General features: G+C 37.4%; 3 protein-coding genes across 4 annotated transcripts; 1 reads left to right on the top strand and 2 right to left on the bottom strand.

Annotated features, from left to right (window-relative positions):
- The first annotated feature begins 4663 nt into the window (after nucleotides 1-4663).
- LOC137965341 (transcription factor HEC3-like) lies at nucleotides 4664-5077 on the top strand. Its single transcript, XM_068811650.1, has one exon. It carries the CDS (start codon nucleotides 4664-4666, stop codon nucleotides 5075-5077), a length of 414 nt encoding a protein of 137 aa, XP_068667751.1.
- A 3275-nt stretch (nucleotides 5078-8352) lies between these two features.
- Nucleotides 8353-13161, bottom strand: LOC137965834 (small ribosomal subunit protein eS21-like). Of its 2 annotated transcripts, none has more exons than XM_068812197.1 (4): nucleotides 13122-13161; nucleotides 10496-10579; nucleotides 10237-10369; nucleotides 8353-8778 (listed from the first exon to the last, which is right to left on the bottom strand). In XM_068812197.1, the coding sequence occupies exons 2-4, from the start codon at nucleotides 10543-10545 to the stop codon at nucleotides 8713-8715; spliced, it is 249 nt and encodes an 82-aa protein (XP_068668298.1). In that variant the 5' UTR covers nucleotides 10546-10579; nucleotides 13122-13161; the 3' UTR covers nucleotides 8353-8712. The 2 variants fall into 2 exon arrangements, with proteins under 2 accessions (XP_068668298.1, XP_068668299.1); XM_068812198.1 differs by having other exon boundaries at nucleotides 10496-10588; nucleotides 13122-13159.
- A 1269-nt stretch (nucleotides 13162-14430) lies between these two features.
- Nucleotides 14431-19132, bottom strand: LOC137965955 (BAG family molecular chaperone regulator 4-like). Its single transcript, XM_068812366.1, has 4 exons — nucleotides 18492-19132; nucleotides 17235-17491; nucleotides 17004-17150; nucleotides 14431-14786 (listed from the first exon to the last, which is right to left on the bottom strand). The coding sequence occupies exons 1-4, from the start codon at nucleotides 18679-18681 to the stop codon at nucleotides 14586-14588; spliced, it is 795 nt and encodes a 264-aa protein (XP_068668467.1). The 5' UTR covers nucleotides 18682-19132; the 3' UTR covers nucleotides 14431-14585.
- Between the last annotated feature and the right edge of the window lie 3395 nt (nucleotides 19133-22527).

Consider the following 22527-nt stretch of genomic DNA (forward strand, 5'->3'; position numbering starts at 1 on the left):
TATCGTTTGGCACGTGCAGGAGTTTTACTCACGTGTCTCCATCTAATAGGTCACAGAACGGGGCCCCTCCTTTGCCTGCTTAGACATGAGGGCAAAACTGTCAGTGTCATCATTTAAAGGAGATATGGGCATGTGAATAGATGATACATAAAGAGCCTCCAAAGGCCGAGAGAATATTTATGAAATTAATTGCTTGGTAAGTTGTGCATTTAGTAGGAGAGGTGGGTGACCAATGCACCCACTGGATAGGGTGCACCTTGCCCTTCTAACCACCCCATAATAAATGGTGAACCGAAGATATTGTATTCATTTAAGTGTAGAAAGAGATTATTGAGTTACTGGGTCACATCATGTGTACCTTCTTCTCCTTTATTTTTAAGCTCAGTGGAGATGCTCTCTTTTGGGGACCTGATTGGTCTGACTGGGATAATGATCCAGTTGGTCAAGTTGGAAGATTTTATTTCATACAACTGGATCATTGGCAGCTTTCTTTTGTCACACTTAACATTAATGGTAGATTGTCACAATAGTCATGCAAACAGATAAATTCCTCTGCTATAGGGGTGGCATCCAGTTGAGTTGAGCCGAGTTTGCATCTCTATATGTTTGGGTTAAATTTGATTCAAATACTTTGAACTCAAGTTCTAGCTCGAGTTTGAGTGAGATTTGAACTCCAATTTATATTTAAAATTTTACATATCAACTAAATTATACCCTCTTTGAAGATATATTGTTTTGAGTACCAAAACTATTAGAATAATAGCCAAGATCATTGGGAAACTGGTACAGTGATGGTGAAAATTCACAAAAAGAAAGAGTTGTAAACCCTTGCTTCCAAACCCTCCCGTCTTTAAAGCCTGTTAACTACAACAGTTACTCTAACCAAGAATAAGAAGACCAAATCTCAGACCCAAGAATCAGCTAGTTCTTGCTCTTGGGTTTCATCAGGAGCTTCTTTCCCATGTTTCAAGCATGATCCATGGAGGGTAATGGCTCTAAATGACATCTTCTACATAGCAGTTACTATGTTGAAGATAATTCACTTTTCCCCATTTTCTTTACATTAAATAGCATTGATAAATCAAAGCTAGCATCCTGGGGAGTTCCTCCGTATCAGTCTTTCTCCATCAATGATCATATAACTTATATGGCGTTGCCAGATTACCATTTTAAAGCTGAAACATTCTAATTGTCTTTTTTACATTAAGCAGAGAACAAAATGAGCCAGACAACCGATTTTGTGGTTATTGTTGAGGGAAAATCGATGGAGAGGAGTTGTGTAGTTACCCTAATTTCTCGACGAACGCCTATGCTCTGATGAATACCCGCCCGAAGAGTCAAGACCTGAAATGCTCTTATCTCCCTGCTGCTTGCTGGTTTAAGTAAACAAGCCCTCATGAATCGAAGTGCTCGAATCTGAATTCAAACTATTCGTAAAACCGTCACACTTACTTCTCTCTGATTGTCTTAGCGATGGCGTCTCAATTTTGTTATCTTGATTACATGTGGTCTGTCTCAATATATATCTGAATATTTTTTTTTGGTAAACATGGTCTGTCTCGATTAATGAAAGGCCATTGAAGCTTTTAGAACATGGACACTGTCGCATGAGAATGGCCTCGTATTTTTGGGCAATTGAGCAAATAATGCAGAATATATAATTAGCAGGTCCCTGGCCAACTTCAGGTAGGCCAGCTACTATCGGTAAAATTCACTCCAGGGGTTTCTTCTATCATCGTTGAGTTACCCGGCGGCGGAATTCTCCCACGGCAGACAAGCCAGAACCACTAGCCTATGTCGTCGACAAACGATGAGACGAACCGTACGTCCAGCGATGACGTCATCAAATTGAGAGCTTCGTGATTCCTGAGCCCTGACTAATCTAAAGAAGAAAGAGGGAGGAGTTTCTTCTGGACCGGACGACTTAGGTCTTCTGCTTTTCTTTTTCTTCGTTGGACACAGAGCTTCAGGTCCAGACGATTCGGGATTCCAACCGTAATGATAAATTCTCACCAAACCCTGGCGTGAAAACCGGAGGGGCACGTGAAGCACCTCCATTCTTTTCCCTTTGCCGTCTTTTCTCCGACTTCATGTCAAACTACAGCAGCAGCACCACCGCTGTCCTGGACCTCCTTCCGTATGTACTTTTCCCTGCTGACATCTATCAAACATCTTATGTTCATAATTTCCTTTTGTTTCTTCACGTATGTTCGCGAAAAAGAAAGCGAAGGAGACGACTGGGTCCTCTCCACGTCCATGCTCTTATCGGAATCTCTGCTTTGACGAAATTTGAACTCCGGCGAGGACTGAAACTAGTACTCCACTGCTCTTCCCCCCACCTGCCACGTCCTGGTTCAGAATCAAATACCTACGTATGTGTACCGTGTCCGTTACGTATCATCAATTTGTACAGGTGAATCAACTTCAAAGTCCAGCTACTCATAGAAACTGGTCATCTCTGAAGTTTGAGATGAAGCTCAGGCAGCCACGCCATTCTCTCTCACCAATTCCAATGTGAAAGAAATGTCTAATTGTCTTTCTTTTCCAAGAAAAAAAAACACGAAACGAGAGAAGGGAAAAGCTTGACGAGGAGACGTTGAGATGAATCCATCGAATCAATCAAAACATTGAAAGCAAATCTTCACGTACAGAGTTGAGGCTTGGATTTCTTCGTCGAGATCTTTAACTTGAACGTACTGAAAATCGACAGATTTCGCGGGAGAGATTCACCGGAAAACGAATATCGAGGTCTTCTTTCTTTAGAAATTAGAAGAATGGAAATTGGAAAACAAAGTGTCCGAGTTCTTTAGCCGTTCTCGTGCATGTTGGTCAGTTGTTACCCATACTTTCATAACATGGGTTTCACTGAAAATTTCTCGCCGAAAAGAATCTTCTGGATCGGATGCCCTCTGCAAATTTCTGGAAAACTCGAAGAAACGGAAAGATGAAATGGGGAAAAGAGCAGAGTTTCCACAATCTTCTATAGTTGGATGGATGATATTAGAAATAGAGGCTTGCTGCTCTCACAGAAGATCGAGGGAAAAAATCAAAAGGAAAACATGATTTGATGGCTAATCATGTGAGCTCTCCTGATGGGTCAATTCGGATTTCAATTCTGATGCGGTCAGGACGCTCATGTTAATTTAATTCAAGGTTTTGGACGGTTGACTGATCGGCCATGTGCTGAACATTGCTTGTCCGTTTTGCCTTGTATCGAACGGCATGATAGGAGAGTTCAATCGTCCTCTCATGGCTATAGCAAAAACAGAAACCTAGTGTATGATTTAGGGTTGACAAGTTCCTGGGATCTGTCGCTTGCATCATCCCGTTGAATCATGTTGGTCCGTTTTACCTTGTACCCAGTGTGCCGAGAAACTTTAAAAACCCTAACTTGTGGCTTCCTGTATCCAGTATCGTTTAGGTTTCTGAAGCCTCGTCACCTGTGTTTCACGGTACCCAGATCGCAAAAACAATATTATTATGTAGTATTCTTATAAAACGAGTCTCTACCTGAAGCAATTTACGGTTATTAAGCTCAACTAAATATTTCTAACAAGAAGTTCTTCTCTTCCTCCTCCAGGGAGTGTTAATTTGGTCTCTATCGTCTGCAAGTAGGAAACGGAATACCTGAATTCTCGCAAGTCCCTGCTCGATAGGAGATTCGTCAGCTTATGTTTCCCTGTAGAACAGTACTGTAACTCGTAATATATTCAGTTTATTGAAGAACTCGAGATATGCTCTCTGCCACTGGTATTCAGGTTGATTATGAGGGATTCTCCTCTTTTGGCACGCTTGAGTAAAGCAGAAACACCAAATCTGATGATATTCATCCTGAATTTTCTCTTGATAATTCTCTTCATTGTACGGATATTTCTTGGAAGTTGAAACTGACTATTGCGAACGTTTTGAACTTGAAAACTCGATGATTATTCCGAGGCCTGGTTATAAATTTTATGCGCTATGACAGTGAAAAGATACGATTGGTGAAGCATGACAGACTTGAAGCTAATAAAATAAGTTTTAAAGATTTTAGCCTCTCCCTGGTTCTATGACTAAGTGCCAGCTTCCAGTTCAGGGCTTACGAAGCTAATTATCAACTACATACAAGGGAAACTAACGATTCTTTTCTCCAACCTGTCTCTGCACTCCCGCGGTTTACAAAGAACTGAGATCTTAGACGGGAAAAATCTACATTCATGATAGTTTTTGATAATGAATTGATTCGACTTGGATGATAAAACGCAAGGTGATGCAGGCTGCTGCAAGTCTTAACAAGCTCCGCGGTCAAGGCCGACAAATGTACTGGGCTCAATTAATCTGGAAAGAAAATGGGGTGCAAGTTTGGTCGACAATAGACAACCCTAGTAAGTTAGAAAATCAGTCGGAGCTCCCGCGGCGGACTCGGACTCGCTTGGGGGAGATCAGTCATGTCTCCTGACCTTCTCTCACTAAACGTCTAAGCCTACTTCCTCCCCTACTTTGACGTACCAGACACCTGAATCCTGACCCGCCCCGACATGAGCTCAACTTACCCACATGACGATCTCAATCATCTTCTTCCTCCTCCACTTGCACTGCTTGGTTATATATAGGCACCCTTCTCTTTCCCCCTAGCCACTGGGGGAGTCTCATTTCACTGGTTTGAATTACCGTCTTAATTTGAATGGCAAGCGAGGGGTCTTCTTCGCACGGTGTGAAAGACAAGGCCAGGCCGCCGAAGAAACGGACGCCCGGCCGCGGCGGTGGCGTCAAACTCTCGACGGACCCACAGAGCGTTGCGGCTAGGCAGAGGAGGCACCGGATCAGTGACCGGTTCAAGATTCTTCAGTCACTGGTTCCAGGGGGAACGAAGATGGACACTGTGTCTGTGCTGGAAGAGGCGATACAGTACGTGAAGTTCCTCAAGACCCAGATACGGCTTCACGAAGCGATGATACCTTCTCCTTCTTTCCCCCACCTCTCCAACCATTCTCTACAGCAATGGGTTCGCTCCGGTGTCGGCATTCCGCCGTTGCCACCTTCTTATGTGTATGCAGAGGAACCCCTCTGCCTCCACAGTCGTCCAACTGACTACTAGTAGATTACATATGTCGCACGTCCTTTACTAGATTACATATGAACTTGTCCTCTCGTGTATTGCACCCATCCGTCTTTTGACCGGAAAGAGTCTCTTCCAGTATGATCAAGGAAAGAGTCTCTTCTGTTGTTTGTATATTAATAGAATAAATTATGTACAGATCGTATCAAATCCCATGGATTGCAGGGGGTTTAAATTTTTAAGATCCAACTCAGTTTATCTTATTTTGGAGATCATGTCCGGTTCGTGTGGGTTTTGCTTTTTTTTGACATCCTCAAAGGCCAAAACCCATACATGCTATGTGCAAACGGAAAAAATAAATTACTGACTAACTAATCCAAACATGAAAAGTCTTGAATTTGGCTTGTTATACTTAACGAATTTCCGGTTTAAACTCGAACAAAACTCAAGTAAAAACTTAACTCCAACAAAACTCAAACTGAACTTAACTAAACCTTTGACATCATATTAGATTTTGAGTTAGTTGTTTCAAAATAATCGAATGTCATTTGGGGGGTTAGTTAACTTATGAAATTCAGCCACATTACACAATTCATTTCCTTTAGTGGAGCACGAAACTTTTGGAATAATTAAGATGAAGCTGAACATCATCTCTACGTTATAATTTATGGAATCTGTTTCCGCCCAAAATTGCTAATTATCCAGATGAATTAAACGCCAGGGTTCGAACCCTCAATGTTTTTCCCCCCCTCTCGGTCTCTTCTCCTTTTCATTTTTTTCTCCCTCTCCTACACCCCTCTCTCATCTCAATGCGCCCCCGAGGTATCTACTCCCTCTCTTCTCTCAGATTCGCTCTCTGGCCTCTGTCTCTCAATGGCCTCCCTATCCCTTATCCCTCTCGCTCCGTCTCTCCGGCCTCTATCCCCCTACCCCCACTCGCTTTTCCCTCTCTCTTACCCCTCTCGACCTCCCTCTCTTCTCCCTTTTGGCCTCCCACTCCCTTCTCCTTCTTGCTATTCTCTTTTCCCCCAAGATGTCTTCCAATTTCATTCGATATCCCCCATTTCGATTTTGATTTTGACATTTGGACATCAATTATTTAATTTCTACTTCAATTCGGCATCGATTTCCCCATTCAGCTACGATTTCACCCTTCGACTTCTGTTTTCCCCAAATTTCAGAAGGTATGGCTAAACCTTAATTTTTTTTATTAAATTAGTGTTGTATTTGATTTAATTTTAGTTGCAGTACTTAATTTAGGGTTATTTACACATAATTGTGGGATTTAGGGTTACAGTTGAGGGTCTAAATTCTTGATTAGGGTTAGGGTTTGGTGCTCGGTATTTAAGGGTTTAAGTATTTAGGGTTAAGGATTTATGGTATTTTTAGAGTTTAGGTTATGGAATTAGGGTTTATTTTTTTTTTCAATTTTTTTTAGGGTTTAGGTTTATTGGGTGATAGGGTTTAGGGTTTAGGGTTTGGGATTTTTTGGGTTTTTAAAGTCTAGGGTTTGTTGTTTAACTTCTAGAATTAGGGTTTAGGGTTTATTAGGTTTTTTTTAGTCCAGTTCAAACAAGTTTGAGTCGCCTACACGGGCGTCCATTAGCCAACGAAACCCGACCCCCTTCACCGACGAGGTACAATTCGTAGCAACTACGAAGTCACATGGGGCTCTAGTAGGGGTGTTCGGTGAATTTAGACTTGATGTGTGTGTTTTTGCATTGTTTAGTGCATCTGGAGTAGTGAAAATAGTTTGATTAATTTTGAAATGTTTTAGAATGTTGTTGAAAATTTTTGAAGTGCTATAAAATGTTTTTGCTATGTGGTGAGGAGATTCATGTGTTATACATATCCACCACATGGTATTCTATTTTTTGTGGTTTGTGTTTCCGTGATGGGTAAAGGTTGTCTAGGGTTTAGGGTTTTAATGTCCGGAATTAGTGTTTGGGGTTTAGGAAGTTTAGGGTTTAGGGTTTAGGGTTTATTAGGGTTTAGAGTTTGGAGTGTTTAGTTCAGTTCAAACAAGTCTGAGTCACCTACATAGGCGTCCATTAGCTAACGAAACCTAACCCCCATCACTGATGAGTATAGTTCGTAGTAACTGCGAAGTCATATCGATGAATTTGGACTTGATGTGTGTGTTTTTGTATTGTTTAGTGCATCTGCAATAATGAAAATAGTTTGATTAATTTAGAAATGTTTTAGAATGTTATTGAAATTTTTTTATAACGATGAACCTAGTTGATTGATATTGAGTTCTTTTTGACAAGGAATAAATATTACAAATCTTATTTGAAGAGTCTTCTTTGATAAGACAAAATATCTTCTAACTTATTCGGACTATTAGTTTCTAATTTTTGAATGTCAGAGCATGGCCAATAATAGATTTTTTAGAGGTTAATAGTTTTGATTTGATTCATCATGTCCAGTTTGAGTAGATCGCTAAGCTCTAAAAGGATGAGGACTCAAAATCACTTTGAGAGGCTGGTGGTTTGAATCCACCAAGACCCATTTTCTTTTTCTCCAATAACAAAAGCTTATATTTGTCATTTTTCAGCATTAGTATAACTCTTACTGCATTTATGTTTAATCTATGGGAGAATATAGAAGAGTGAAAGTAGTCAGTCTTAGATTTATGTCGTTTTTGCATTGACGCATGAATGATCAGACATTGGCATTTATATACTAGTTATTCTTTTTACAATGACTATGATTTAAAAACACATGTCTTGCACACAAAAGACTAATTGTTCCTATTTGTTTGGCTACAGGCGTCCTCTTCTTCGCCTGTTGATGTGGTTATTTCTTTATTCATGCAATGGGTTTAGCCTGCAGAAAAGCTATGCTCCCATGGTTTATTTTACGGAGAACTGCAACGCTACAATCCTCCAAATGTAACAACAACTCCAACGAAACAGTCCAACGAAACAGTGTGGGTTATGGGAAGAGGCCTCGCTCGCTTGTATGTTTAGAGATTTTCAATTCCAACTATGCTTTTCTCATCTGCGTCTTACTTATCCAACCAGAACAGCAGAACTGATGTAATGACATATTTAGAGCTCAAAGTGATTTTGAGTCCTCATCCTTTTAGAAATTGTTTTCTAGTGCACATCAACTTGTCACACTAACACCCACTTCAAAGAAAAAGTTTATATAGATTAATTTCAAATTTTATGCCCATTTCAATGATAAGTTCGTGTAGATGAATGAAATAAAGATGAAAATGAAAATAAACTTCAAATTTCATGACTAACCCTCCTTAAAGAAACTTCCCTTCATGTAGACTTGCTTAGCGTTTTCCACCAGCCCTAATGTTATCTTTCAACCATCATGGTTCGTTCATAGTAATGTGAAATGAAAGCACAGCAATAGCTCTACAACCACAGATTTCATAAGGAGCCCAAGCCTAGTTCCAAAAACCGCCAACAATGATTCATAGAATCAGTCTGCTTTCCAAACCCTTCATTTCACAAGGTGAAACATCTCCCCGCAAGTATAAACTTTAAAACTGTAGCCAGAAACATCACTCACATCTAATGGAGGGCCTACTTTACTATCCTCAAAAGACGTTTGAACAAGTAGCTATTCTAAAATCATCAGAATAACATCTCATCCACGCTAACTAACACAAACAACTGATGTTCCTCACAAATAATCCAACATGGCTCAAATCTCTACTGCTGTTTGACTTCAGCTTTCTTTTTCTGCCAGAGCCTGTCAAGAGCACTGTCCGCATCTCCCTGCAAAAATTACAGAAAGATGGTCTCGCCTTCAATCAACAGAATATATATCGTTTGTATGAAAACTACAATCAAAGCTGAGCTCTATATGTATGACATAGACATCATAATCTAAACAAACTGTGCTAGGTAACAAATTATCGACCTGAGTCACAAGTCTACTTAAAAACTTTATGGTGTTTTTACCACAAAAACTCGTAAAATTGTAAAACTGAATTTAGTCAGGTTGATCAGACTTCCAGTATCAACATCATGCACCAAATAAAAAGTCAGTATAACTGGATGATATAATGGCAGCAAGCATCAATATCCGCTATCTATTAAGATACCCAAAATCCAATACCATAAACCAGATAACACACCACATGCCAGGCCATACGAGTTTATATCAGCACACCCCTGAAAACTGACACATACTAATCAATGGCACAAGCACGCCTGGATGATAGAAAAGTATGCTTTTATCATATCTTTGATGAAGGGTTCCAAAACCTTTGTATGAACTTGGAAAACATGGTTTTGGATATAGTTTGCATGTCCTAAGCTCCAAAATGCCGAAGGTTTGGAAACTAGATGGCTACCTCTTTACAATGGTAGAGTTTTTGAGAATTTTCTAATTTGCCTAAACTCTAGGTCTTCAAATATTTGTTCTTCTCCAAGGTGCTTCTTCAATATGACTAACTATTTATAGCATTCAGATGCATTTTTTTCAAGTGACTTAGTTACAAGGTCTATGAGGAAGAACTGGAAAATCCAACACAAGACCTCAAGCACCATATGAAAAGTCAATTTTGAATTTCAGAGACTGAAGTCCTTAATCTATACAGCTAGGAACAAACTACATACACAATACATATTGCAAAATATAAAATTTCACTTCTACAAAGACTGAGAGCAGAATAATTCCATATACAGAACCTACTACTGTTTTAACCTTTTTGAGCTCACTCAAAATTAATGATAAATTCATACATAATCTTATGCTTGAGCATAACAATCAGATTAGGCTGGCTGGAAAATGCAGTTACACTAAAAAAAGAATGCAAAACTTACCAATCAACAACATTATCATGATCCAGTTTTGAAGTGCATTACTAAAGGGCAAATTGCCCAGTAAAACAAGATCGCAGGATGACTAATTATTGAAATTTCTAGATGTAATCTAATCAAATGGTACGCTCAGCTACACAAGTTTCATTTTTCCTCTCAGAAACTATGAAAAGGCACTCCACACCCAGATAACTGGTAAGCCTGTAAATGGATACAAGATAACTGGTAAGCCTGTAAATGTAAATACAGCAAGATAGCACATATATCGCATAATTTCTTGCAGGCAAGTTCAGAGAACCAAGTAAAATAAATTTCATATGCTCAGAAGATCAAAGTTGGAGAGAACCATAAATCACTTAAGAAAAGACACATAAGTCGAATAGTGAGTAATATAGGAAAATTACGAACTTGGGCACGGACAAAACCGCAGAGAGCAAAAGTGGAGGCTTGCCCAGTGTAAACGCCACTCTCATCCAAGTGCCCAATGTTTATCTGAACGGAGGCATGGTCCTTCGAAGTTATAAGTCTGTTTGTAGCAGAACTGAGGAAAAAGAACAACAAAAAAACAATAAATGCAACGTTAAACAACATCGCATATATGATGAGAAAGACAAATAATAAACAGAACGTCCATTTCACCATTTCCTGACTATATAAAAAAAATTACCATTTCCTGGGGATGTAAAGATCCATGTGCTGACCCTCTTCGTTCTGCATTTTGGCAGTTGTTTTGACAATATGTTTACACCACCTGAGAAGACTTATAAATCAGAAATTCAGATCAGAATCAGGCCAGGATTTAAAAACTTTTAAAAAAAAATCACGAGTAAGAGTATAATCTCCATAGAGATATTAATAATTTCTCCTAGCACAGAATAAGACGACATGAATCCAACTACAGGTGATTAGAACAAGAAAAATTAAGACTTCGGCCCCTTCAAGCCCTGTTGAAGAAGGGGAAGAAACTTTTGCTTCTTTCTAGGGTTTCAACAAAAGCAAATTCAAAACCCAGAGTTTCATTGCATAAATGAAACAAGGGAAAAACAGAGGCAAAGTTACCTGCAAAGGAAAAGGTCCATGAATGCTGGGAAGCAAGAGGAAGAAGATAACAAGAATTTATAGAAAAACCCTAGTAGGAGCAAACATCATAATCCAACCACCTTATCTCAAAAACTAATAGACCAAAATACCTTTTCACACTCCTTCACTCTCCAATTTGTACAAGTGTCACTCAATATAAAGGTAGCGATCACTGTTTCACACCATATATTTCTAACATCACTCAAACTGAACTGCTCACTTACAGCCATTGTAAAAATGGTGAGCACTAACCTACAAAACTTACATAAGTTATTGATCCTCAAGGAGTTAAGGCTAATTTTCAAATATAATTCTCTTGGATATTTATTTTCACAACTTTATTGGACTTTTTCAGCCAGTAGCATTCCTCCTTGCATCTAGGCCTAAACAAACAACATAGCTTTATGGAGAAAGGGAGACAAGGTGGCACCTCATGCCACCCCACCAACACAGAAGAAGCCTTAGGGACAAGCATGGGAGCATGCACGGGAGAGTCCAGGAGGGGTAGCTAAAGAGGGAAGGGCAGGCAATAGGCAAGCAGCAGACATGCTAGCAGCATCATCTGCCAATGGGAACCAGCAAGGAGCATAGGCGATCAAGGGGTCACTGGCAGATGATGAGAGCAGGGCAGCACATGAGAGGAGGGCCGCCAACAAGGGAGCTCCCTGCTGGACCAACCTAACTTGGGAGCACCTTGACTGCCCCCTTCAGGAGCTACTGTCAAAGTAGCTGTACTGACATACTCATGCCCAAGAACATCAGGCCACACTGCCGTGGGAGACTTAAGAGATGTCTCTCTGCTTTAAAAAAATGAAACAATGGTTTCATTTGAAAAAGAACATAACAGCAACTGAGAGGAAATCCTCAAGCCTCAAGATACAACAGTGAAGGAGTTTCCAATCACCTCAAATTGGCAGGAAACACTGTCTTAAGCAAGAGAACCAGAGATGCTATTAGCTGATCTAAGACTCTGCTTCCATCAAAGAGAGAGTACGACAAAGATAAGCAACTTCCTAAATTCCGTGAGCTAGCTAGCCTGTCAGGGAGGGGGGGACTGAGAGGAAGAGTTGGAGGGGCCCAAGAGACAGAGAAAACTTATTGGTAGACAACGGAGAGGAGAGCAGAGAGATAGATCTGAAAGAAAAGTAGATAGATTTATGTTTCCAAGTTTTATAACATCCTTGTGTTATTAGGGGATTATTCTTTTGAATTATTAGTTTCTAAGAGAGTTTTACTTTTCTAGATAGGTAAGTGCTGGGTTTGTAGTAGAGCTTGAGTCTCATACTTGAGCTAGCGCTAACTCGTGTATAGCTTCATACGATCGAGATGGAGCTCGAGCCTATGAAATAACCATGGAAGGCATTTGGTAGTCTCTGAAATTTGATGGAGCCAAAACCCACGCTCTCTTTAACATAACGAGTACCGCATTCCACCAAGTGGTTCAAACCCAGCAGTAAAGGACCTTCAGTTCCCTAGGACTTCCCACGGGATTCAGCTAAGAGAATTCGGAAAATCTATGGGAATGCTAAACTCGCGAAAACAAGTAAGATACCCAGCGAGGAGTCTAACCATAACCATTAAACCAGAAAGAACATTTCGACACAGAAACAACTAGAGAGAGAAAGAGGAAAGAAGGGATAAGATAGAGGATAAAAAACAACTGTTTAAAGAGAATTCCCGAGCAGTAGAATATTGCAAGCGTACTGGTATCCAACAGGAAAAATGCCGTTGCTTCCCAGATGAGGAAGATGAACTTGAGCGAGTTTCAAACGGAATCCACCGGAGGCTAGGAACAACAATTATGGATCATGTCAAAAAGGGAGTTGATTCCAACCAATGAATGGGAAATATGACACTAAACCGTATCACTTAGTAATTGAAATGGGTAAAACTAAAACCACCCGAATAAACAAAACAGCTAAAAAACAGTCGCACACAAAGTACAAACATTCACGCTCCATGAGAGAATCCTTTAAATAAGAAAAATAACCAAGTTCCACCAATGAAAATGATCATAGGAAAAAAAAGAAAATCTTTAAATTATAGACCAATGTACTAAAAGAGGTGGCACATTCCTGAATGGATAGAACCGCCAGGTATATATATATATATAGATATCTTCGAGCGAGCAGAGAAGGAGGATGAAGAGAACAAAAAGAGGAAGAATGGTGAAAAACGAAGAAAGGGAAGAGGAAGAGGAAAGAGGAACTTACCGAGATGACGTTCGGGAGTCGACCGATTTTCTGATGACCGCGCGGCTGACTGAGAAAACGAGGAAACTAGGGCATCTTATAACGTGTAAGTAATGGCATTTTCGTTAAAAAGTATAACTTTGAACCGGCACGCAACCCATTGAGTCAAATTAGGCGAGTCTCAGGATTCACTGATTCTTGACTCGGGGCTTGAGTCAATCTCTAGATGTATAAACGGCACTAAGACAAAGCGAACTGTAGTTATTTTATATTCTTTTTTATATTTTGTATTTGTTCCTGCTGACTATTTTTTAAAGCATTTCCATATATTTTATTTTAAAATTTTCAAAAGTAAATATCTCATACCAGTCTTATTATCCATGTAATTACTAAACAAAAAAGTAATAATTTGTTAATTGAAAGTCTCGACTCTAATTCGAGTTCGATTGGCTGAATAAATTAGGGGTCACTTCACAATCTAAGCGAGTTCTAAATAAATTGTCACTTATTTTTTTTAATAATAAGACCCTGTTAGTGCACTTTGAAAGTGAAAGTACTTTATAAGGCTAGTGAATTCCTTCTCTCTCTCTCTTTCTTGTTTTGTTATTTTTGGTATCTCATTTTTGTATTTGGATATAATAACCTTATTTTATATATTTAAAATTTAACAACTCTTAATTTAATTTTTAATTATTTATTAATGAAAATTTTGAAATTTATCTTAGTTTATTAACAGAATAGTTAAATAAAATATTTTATAAAAATTAAATCTATCGGAGTAATTTATATAAAAATATTTTTTTTATAATTTATAGAATTTAAGTATTACACGAGTAACAATTTGATTAAATATTTGGATATTATAAAAATAAATATTTGTTTGATCATTTTATTTTTATATCTTTAATTAATTAATTAATTTAAATAAATATTTATTAATTTAAAACAAGTTAAAATTATTCCACTATACTTTCACACGCTAACATAAAAAAATAATTCACTTTCACTTTCACTTTCACTTTCAGTAGGTAATTCACTTTTAAATAAAAAATAATTTATTTATACTTTCACTTTCACTTTCACTTTCACTTTTACTATTTAATTCACTTTCAAAATGGCCTAACCCCATAAGTATTTAATAATAATAGTCTGAAAATTTCTTTAAAGATTATCACTCCATATTTATGTTCATGAGGGTACAGGAAACCGTTTCCCGGGGCGGGGATGAACTTTGTCACCCACCCACCAAACAAAACCGAATGAATCAAGTCAACCAACAGTATTCTCAGTTTTTCCTGCTTCAAAAGAAAATCAAGACAGACAAAAAAAAAAAAAAATCAAATATAGAGGTAAAACTGATTGTTAGATGTACCCACTCATCTATTTACATAATCAGTTGAAGTTCCAAGCCAAGTAATGTTTAATATATTTGATGAAACATTAAGAGAGAACGACGCCATACAACAACGGTAAAATGGGTAGAAGTCACTCGAACTGCTCCCAATCTTGGGTTCTTGCAGAGGGGGACATCGGATTTGGAGGTGGAGCGCTCAAGCTTCCGACACCGGACTCGAAGGTCTCCCACTGAGTGGACACAGAAACGGCTTTGCTGCTGTTACTGGACTGGTTGGCATTTCTTGCCTTCAGGTGATCCAGGGTGTCCACAAGACTCTGAACACGTCGAACCTGTTGCAAGGAATTCATGATGAATCAACAAAAACCTTTTTTTACTAGCTAGAACATCTTCAGAACATTATAAACAGGATAAATCGTTAGTGACAGACCAGGTGAAAAGGTAAGCAAAGAACTCAATAAACAGACTGAAACAGAGGTATGGGGAAAGCATATATATATTCACCACAGAACGGATTCTGATGGAGGGTATGTGAGCACCATTTCAATGACACAAATCAAAGGAAAGCAAAATAAACCCAGCATTCAAAATTGGATGGGATAGGGTAAATAATCTTTAGCAAGTATTTGCAAATTATAAACTATAGTATTTATAAGGATCACAGAACTGTGACACTGAACATTAATGAAAAATGTCATTCAGATTCTAGCTGGTGAAGACAAACTTGATTCTCAAGTAATTAGCTCAAACGAAGTACCCATTCACAATCAAAGCTGAAATGCAATAGTTTAGCTGATTTCACACTTTCAGCATCACAAATATGTCATTTCAATAATAACGAACAAATGGCTACAAGATAACAAATTCCATTAGAAAGTTCTGAACATTCATTGCAAACTAATCATCGCTAGTGAAAAGAAAAACAATTAAAATATAAAAAAGTTAATTATCTTTCCTCAATGAAATCCTTATCCTTAGTTTTTCAGGATTCGAAGAACGTTTGTCACTACCTAAACAAAACATAGATCCCACATGAAGGTTGTTTGTTTTTAGAAGTGAGATAGAAAAGGGAATTTATTGAGAAGAAGCCCCTGAAAGGAAAGTACAAGCAGGAAACAAAATACAAAGTAAAAAACAAAAAATTACAGAAGTCAAAGAGGAAGGTAAGACCAAACAATGAGGTTTTCTTGCCAATGCATCAGCAATGCCATTGGCGTACCTAGGAGTATAAAGCCAAGTAATGCTGAGGGTACCATAGATATGCTCTAACTTATTAAAGTACATTGAAAATCTTCCTAGTGGGCTCTTGGCTATATTAGCCCTGCTGATGACATCCGAAGAATCCCCTTGGGCAATGAGAAGGGAGGAGAAGTGGCTGGTATAGAGCCTGAGGCCCTGAAGGATATGAAATTTATTTAATTACTATCTAGTGAAAGGACAATTAACTATGTAATATGCCCTTACCATGTTTACATTTTTTATCAACTCATTTCTTTATGCTTAAAACTTCAAATATAAGTGGAAGATTTGTTTCTTAAGGGACTTGATTTTCCACTTTGGACCTGCGCCCATTGATCCACAGGCTAACAGTTATACAAAAGTTTATCTTAAAAAAGAAAAGCTTCATTTACAAAAACAAGGTCTTGATATTAAAACATGATCATCATTTAAAAAATGTCATTTACAAAATTCATCAAAGAGATACTTAACTCCGCATATTTAGAGTTTACTCAAGTTTTGACAGATAATCACAAGATAAGAGCATAGTAGGGCAAAGACAAACAAGGAACATGACAGACAAGAAAAGGGAAGATAGAGACAAAAAAAAAGAGAGAGAAACTCAGCAAATGCAATGTACCCAGGCACAAGACCAAGTTACAAAAAACAAGTTTTCCGCACGGGTAGAGGTAGCATTTTCCGAATGAAAAATAACAATCCTAGTAAAAAAAACAACATACTCCTCGCAGCATTATTTTCAGTAGCATCCAAAAGTCGCCAAATAATGCAATTCACACAACAAATAAAAAGGGCCAAATTTTCACTACAAGGATTTAGCATTAATGTTATCAACTTACAGAAAAAAGATAATGAAACAACAACCAAACGTCAGAACTAAAATGGAGTTATGATTAATGTACAAGAGGAAATAGCCATGAAGAACATTGATGATGTAGCAATGACGAATTCAGAGGATGCAATTCTCATGATGAACATTAAGGATGGAATGGTTAAGCTAACATGTTTATTTCTCAATCCTGCAAGAAGAATAAGGACATTATGATACACTTGTGCAACGACAGGATTCCACAGACAAGAAAACGTTCTCGTGTTGGGATAAGGTTTCAACCTCAAGAGGTTGGCCAATAGTTGGAGACAACTGCCTCAAGAAATTCCAACTGTGCAACCATGAAAAAAACACGATCCAAGGGAGAACCCCCTCTACTCCCCATTAACAGATGATATATCATGAGGGTTTGATGAGCTGACTAAGACTTAACAACACCAAAGATAAAAAAAATGAAGGAAAAAAATTGCATATAGTTCACCACCTCAATTCGCCTCTGCACTTTGGCTTCCCCTTGGGCCTCGATGCTGTCCAATTTCAGCAAATGCCTCATCAGCAGTTCAGTCAAGATGACAAACTCCTTTTCATCAACCTTGGTTCCCGCATGCATAGACTTCTCCAACATAGAAACCTAAAGATCAAATTCACATTGGTAATTGCTGATATATAAATAGTTGAAGAATGGGTGTTTCCTAAATGTGTGAATTAAAATTACCTCTCCCACAAGCTTATCAACCTCCGATCTGACATATACCACTTCTTCACATGACTTAAAGATCCCTTCATCTATTTTCATCTGTTCAAGCTTCCGCTCTTTGCTTGCAGGGTCTTCCAAAAGCATAATTTTTGACATGTCTTTCACACCTACCATGTGTAAATGCTCCTCATTATCTTTCTCTTTGCCTCGGAATAGCAGCCTCTGCTCCTGGGGCTCCAAACCAGTCTCTTGGGTAATAACCTTCTTCAAATCGCCTTTACATGTAATAAATTAAGCTAAGATTAACTAAAATGGAGAACAAAGAACGTAACAACCATACACACGAAAAAGACACATAAAAGATGAGATATTATATAAAAAAAAAACTGTGGATTCTAATTGAGAGAGAAGGGGCTAGACAAATCCAGAAATGGATCAAGAAGAAATAGCACAGTCCATACAACGTGCCATATCACAAGACAAACAAGAATAATCACATTTTATTCAACAGAGTTGTGGGGATGGTCACCACTTGTAGATTGAACAACATGGTGGAACCAGATCATGGTTTTTTTTATATGATGCAGGATCTTAATATATCTAAATGTAAGCGAAGAAGTCTAGTCCACATGCCTCAACGAAAAGAAAATTCTGCAAAAATATCCAGGAAAACTAACCTTACGTTTACTCTTCTCAACAATCACAACCAAATACCAAAGGAGAGGAGATAACAAAATCACCAGCGGAGGAACCGAACATAAACGAAGCAGTACATCAATCAAGAAAGCTAAAACCTAAAGCAACACCAACATATATGGACAAAAAATAAGCAAATTCGAGCAGGAAAAGGAAATTTGTACAACTAGTCGACTAATTTCTGCTAAACTTCAATATGATGGCACCTGTTTAAGATAAATGAAGTTCAATCATAATGTTTTTTTTTTTTTTTTTTTGAGAGAAAAGTTCAATCATAATGTTGGGCAACTGACACCGAGATAGAACGATAAACGAAGCGATAGAAAAGGGTTTTAGCAAAATCAGCTGTCATTAGAATCATAGAACAGATGGAAAAAAATTGGGACTACACAGATTCGATGAAACTCGAAATTAAAATAAGAAGAGCCAGTGAAGATGATACCACACTATAACAGGCAAGAAGAATAAAGACAAAACGCAAGGATACCACAAAACACAGTCTTCATGCCAATCAAAAGAGAATAACAATTTGAGAACGAGCAAACCAGTTCAAAAGGGAGATGAACTCGAAAAATATACCAAAGGTAGCCTGAGCAGGCACACTGATCTCATGTTGGTAAGAACCGTGTGAGACTTTAATTGTTATTTTTGAGCCTGAACCCCCGAGTCCGTCATCCCTTTTCTGAACAAGCATCCCACCAGGCCTCAACTCCCAATCTACTTGCTCGTTCCCATTTTCCGGGACTTTCCTCCCGTTAGATCCTCTCATCTCACCAGACGGAACTTGAATCTCAAGAAAAGGGGAAGAAGGAAAGAAAAAGATGGGAAGTCGGATCAAATTCCCTTCACTTCAAGCAAGATATCGAGTACCCAACAGAAAAAGATTGAGAGGGGGTTGGGGAGTAAAAGACACAATATCAGGAAAGGAAAGAAACGAATACGCTGTCAGAAGTCAGAGACTCAGGACAGCGGGTATGCCTGTTTCCCAGCCGATTTAATAAGTAAACCTAGTTGTTCACGACTGAAAAAGAACATGAAGTCTAGACGGAGGCAGGGAATGATGCACAACACACAGCAAGAAACTTTTTTTTTTTTTTTTTTTTGGCTTTTCTTCCCCATTTCCACCCACCCTGCTGACGGTTTAACGGGTGTTTTCTGCTTGTCTGATCATTGTCAAGGAATTAATCGAGTCCAAGCAATTTCGGTTGGAAAGGGAAGTCAATGGCCGGTTGTCATGTCGTAGGATAATTTAATTGCTTAATTACAGGGTTTTGAAAGTCGAAACTTGATGAACGAACTGGCTATAAATCTGGAAATTTTCTGAAATTAAAATCAATTACTGTTTAAAATTAGAGGCCTCATCTATAAAAAACTTTATTAACAAGGTTTTAAATCCACTGGTTTACTCTTGTTTTGTTATCCAATATCAAGGGGGGGAAGGGGTTAGTCCACATTGAAGTTTGACATTGAAGTTGAAGTAGAAGTTAAGACTTCAAATTCAAGGCAATGATTTAATTAACTTCAACTTTAAGTTGGGTGTTAGTGTTCCAAAATGAAAACAGAGTTCAAATACACTGGAAAACAGATTCTAGTGTTAATGTCCTAAAATGAAAAATATGATGTAAATTAATATAAATAACTTTTTATAATATACTTAAATAGAACATATATTTAAACAAATAATTAACCAAAATAAACATGATTACTATACTAATAAGTAATTTAATATAGTATTTAAATATATTAATATACTAATTAATAAAATACTATATTATATTAATTAATTATTATAATTTATTATAAAATAATATAATAATTACGTGTGACTATAATAATTTATAAAAAAATAAATCACAGTAATTAAAAATTAAATATAATGAATAAATAATATTTGTTTAATTTTTCTTTAACTTAGGAAAAATTAAATCTATAGTGTCGTCTTCCTCACAATGCCGATAATGGTAAGGAGACAACGGCGGGCCATGGCAACAGAGGACGGCTCTGACGGTATGCTGGAGGCCCTACAACAGAAACACTCCGATTGGTTGCTCTGTGACGGAGCGGCGACAGGCAATTGCGATGGAGGCTCGGTGATGGCAAATCTGCGACAAAGGCTGAGAGCTATAAGAAAGGGAGGCCAAGAGGGAGAAGAGAAAGGGAGAAGGGATAGGGAGTGCGAAGATGAGAGGAAGAAGAGAACGGGAGAAAAAAAATTGGGGGAGGAAAGCCGAGAGGGAGAAGAGAGGGCAAGATAGAAAAAAAAATTTTGACGCATCCCGAACGATGGCTTCAAGTGGATGATTCACAATTTTGGGTTGAATCATGATTCCACGATTTTAGACTGAGACGATTACCTGCATTTTTTTAAATTACGTTGGAGTTGGTGCACTACTAACGGTCTAATTGAATGAACTACGTAATGCGCGTAAACTTTATTTTAACTTCATTGTTGACTAACGCATCCCAAAAGGTGTCTCACGGTATTTCATGGGTATAAGTATAATCTAGCTTTGCTGGGTTCATATTAATTGCACTTGCCTCTACAACATGTCTGGTATTATTTGTACAGGTTCTCTGCAATTGAGAATGAGGACATGAGTAAGGTATATTCTGCTATCCATTTTGATTATTTTAAATTTTATTTTATCTGAAATAAAAGCTCTTTATTTATCCAATTATCTATGAAAGTTTGGGGTAATCTAGTCTAACTTGTAAATAAATTTTTTAAATATAATGTATAAAAACAAGATAAAATCATAAACTCAATATTAAAACACAGTAGAAATACACAAAAATATCAATTGATGGGTGATTAAACTATCTTAGAATGAAAAGTAAAATAAAAAGAAATGAATAGTGAAAATTCGATAATGGCCATTGGTCCTACTTTAGGTGTACTCTCCGTCAACACATGTCACGTATTGGATGTTAATTATCTGATTTAAAGGTGATAATAAAAAGATGTTCGGAGCTATGTTTCACCTTTAGTATAATTTACTAGTTTCTATAGCAGTTCATCTCTCCTTTTCCTTTCTCATTCTTCTTCTTCTTCTTCTCTCCTCTAACTTCTTAATTATTTAGTTTCTTGAATGATACCAAAGAAATCCATACAAACTTTACAAATGACACTAACTGCTACAATATGGTAATCTTGTGATATGGATGTGTTGTTCAACATTTCTAATTTTGAGGGTTATTTTAAGATTGTGGAAAAGCACGCTTCAGGATTGCTTTACGAAATGAGAATGATGATTATGGAGTTGTAAACAAATCATATCTAGTTAACTATCTTCTTCAAGTTGATGGAATGATAGTAACATTCACATACATAAATCACACTTGAAGAAGCCCGTTGAGGACATTTTTTGTCTAAAACTTTCAATGCAAATAACTATTGTTAAAATTGTTTTGCAACAAAAAAAACACAACAACCAAAATTATTGTTGCCACAAAAGGTCATTAATGACAAAATTTTCATCACAAACTCCTCTATATTACAATAAAGAAACTTGCTATTAAACTCATATTTTATGACAAAAGAAGTTTTGTAATTAATAAACACATTTATCAGAGAGAAATTTTTGTTGTAAGGTGACAATTTAATGATGATGTTTCTGTTGACCGTATGTTGATTCATTTCTTGATTTTGATGATAACAACAAAAGTTAATAGAGCCGAGGATTGTAAATCTAGTATTTCATATACTTTTTCATTCAAGAGGAGATATCTATTTCATGATCTAAAGCATTAAAACGAAACAAGCTTCTCAAAGACCTAAAGCATTATGGAAAACCAAGAATCCTTGAAGAAACACCCTCAGAAGATGAAGACAACTTGAAAACTAGACTTTAGGATTCACTAAGAAGTGTCAGGACTCAATCTATATAAAAGAGAGTTATCCACTCCTTCCAATTTGATGTACAATGCAAACTTGGAACTTTAGGATATAATATGCATTCAAACAATTATATACATATTTTATACATGTTAGAATCACGTAGGATAATTCATTCTCATACTTTAAAAGAATATTAGATGAATTGGCACTGGAATGATCGATCGACATTTGCCAACGATTGAAACCAGAAATGCACATGCCAAAATTATAAAGCACGATTGATCATCCCCTTTGGATTGATTGATCAATGTTGTCCAGACAAAGACAATTTATGTTGATTGATCAACCTCTAAAACTGATCGATTATACAGAATTTTGCCGGTCAAGGACATAAAACATGATCAATCATAGCAAGTTCATTGAGTGATCATACTTGCAATGCACTGCCACAGAAAATTTTGATTAATTGATCATATTATGTCATTGATCGATCAACTTAAAATATCAGACCCAATGGAAAGATATTGGTCAACCATACCATCTATTAGTAAGACACATTCAAACTGAAAAATAGTCGTTATACTCAATTGATCGATCAATCACTTTACACGGATTGATCAATGTAAACTCAACATTTTGTAAACGAGCAAAAAATGACTAGTTTGGCTTAGAGAACTTGTAAAAACCCCACCAAACCTCCTATTGAGAAGTTAATGAACATTTATTGTTACATCCATAAGCTTTTTTTTCACAATTCCTTGAAAATCCTCTCAAAGT

Source organism: Aristolochia californica, unplaced genomic scaffold (genome assembly GCF_029961685.1).
Source record: "Aristolochia californica isolate CCGP_79_NKW_82.1479 unplaced genomic scaffold, dmAriCali1.0.hap1 SCAF_5, whole genome shotgun sequence".
Taxonomy (NCBI): Eukaryota; Viridiplantae; Streptophyta; class Magnoliopsida; order Piperales; family Aristolochiaceae; genus Aristolochia; species Aristolochia californica.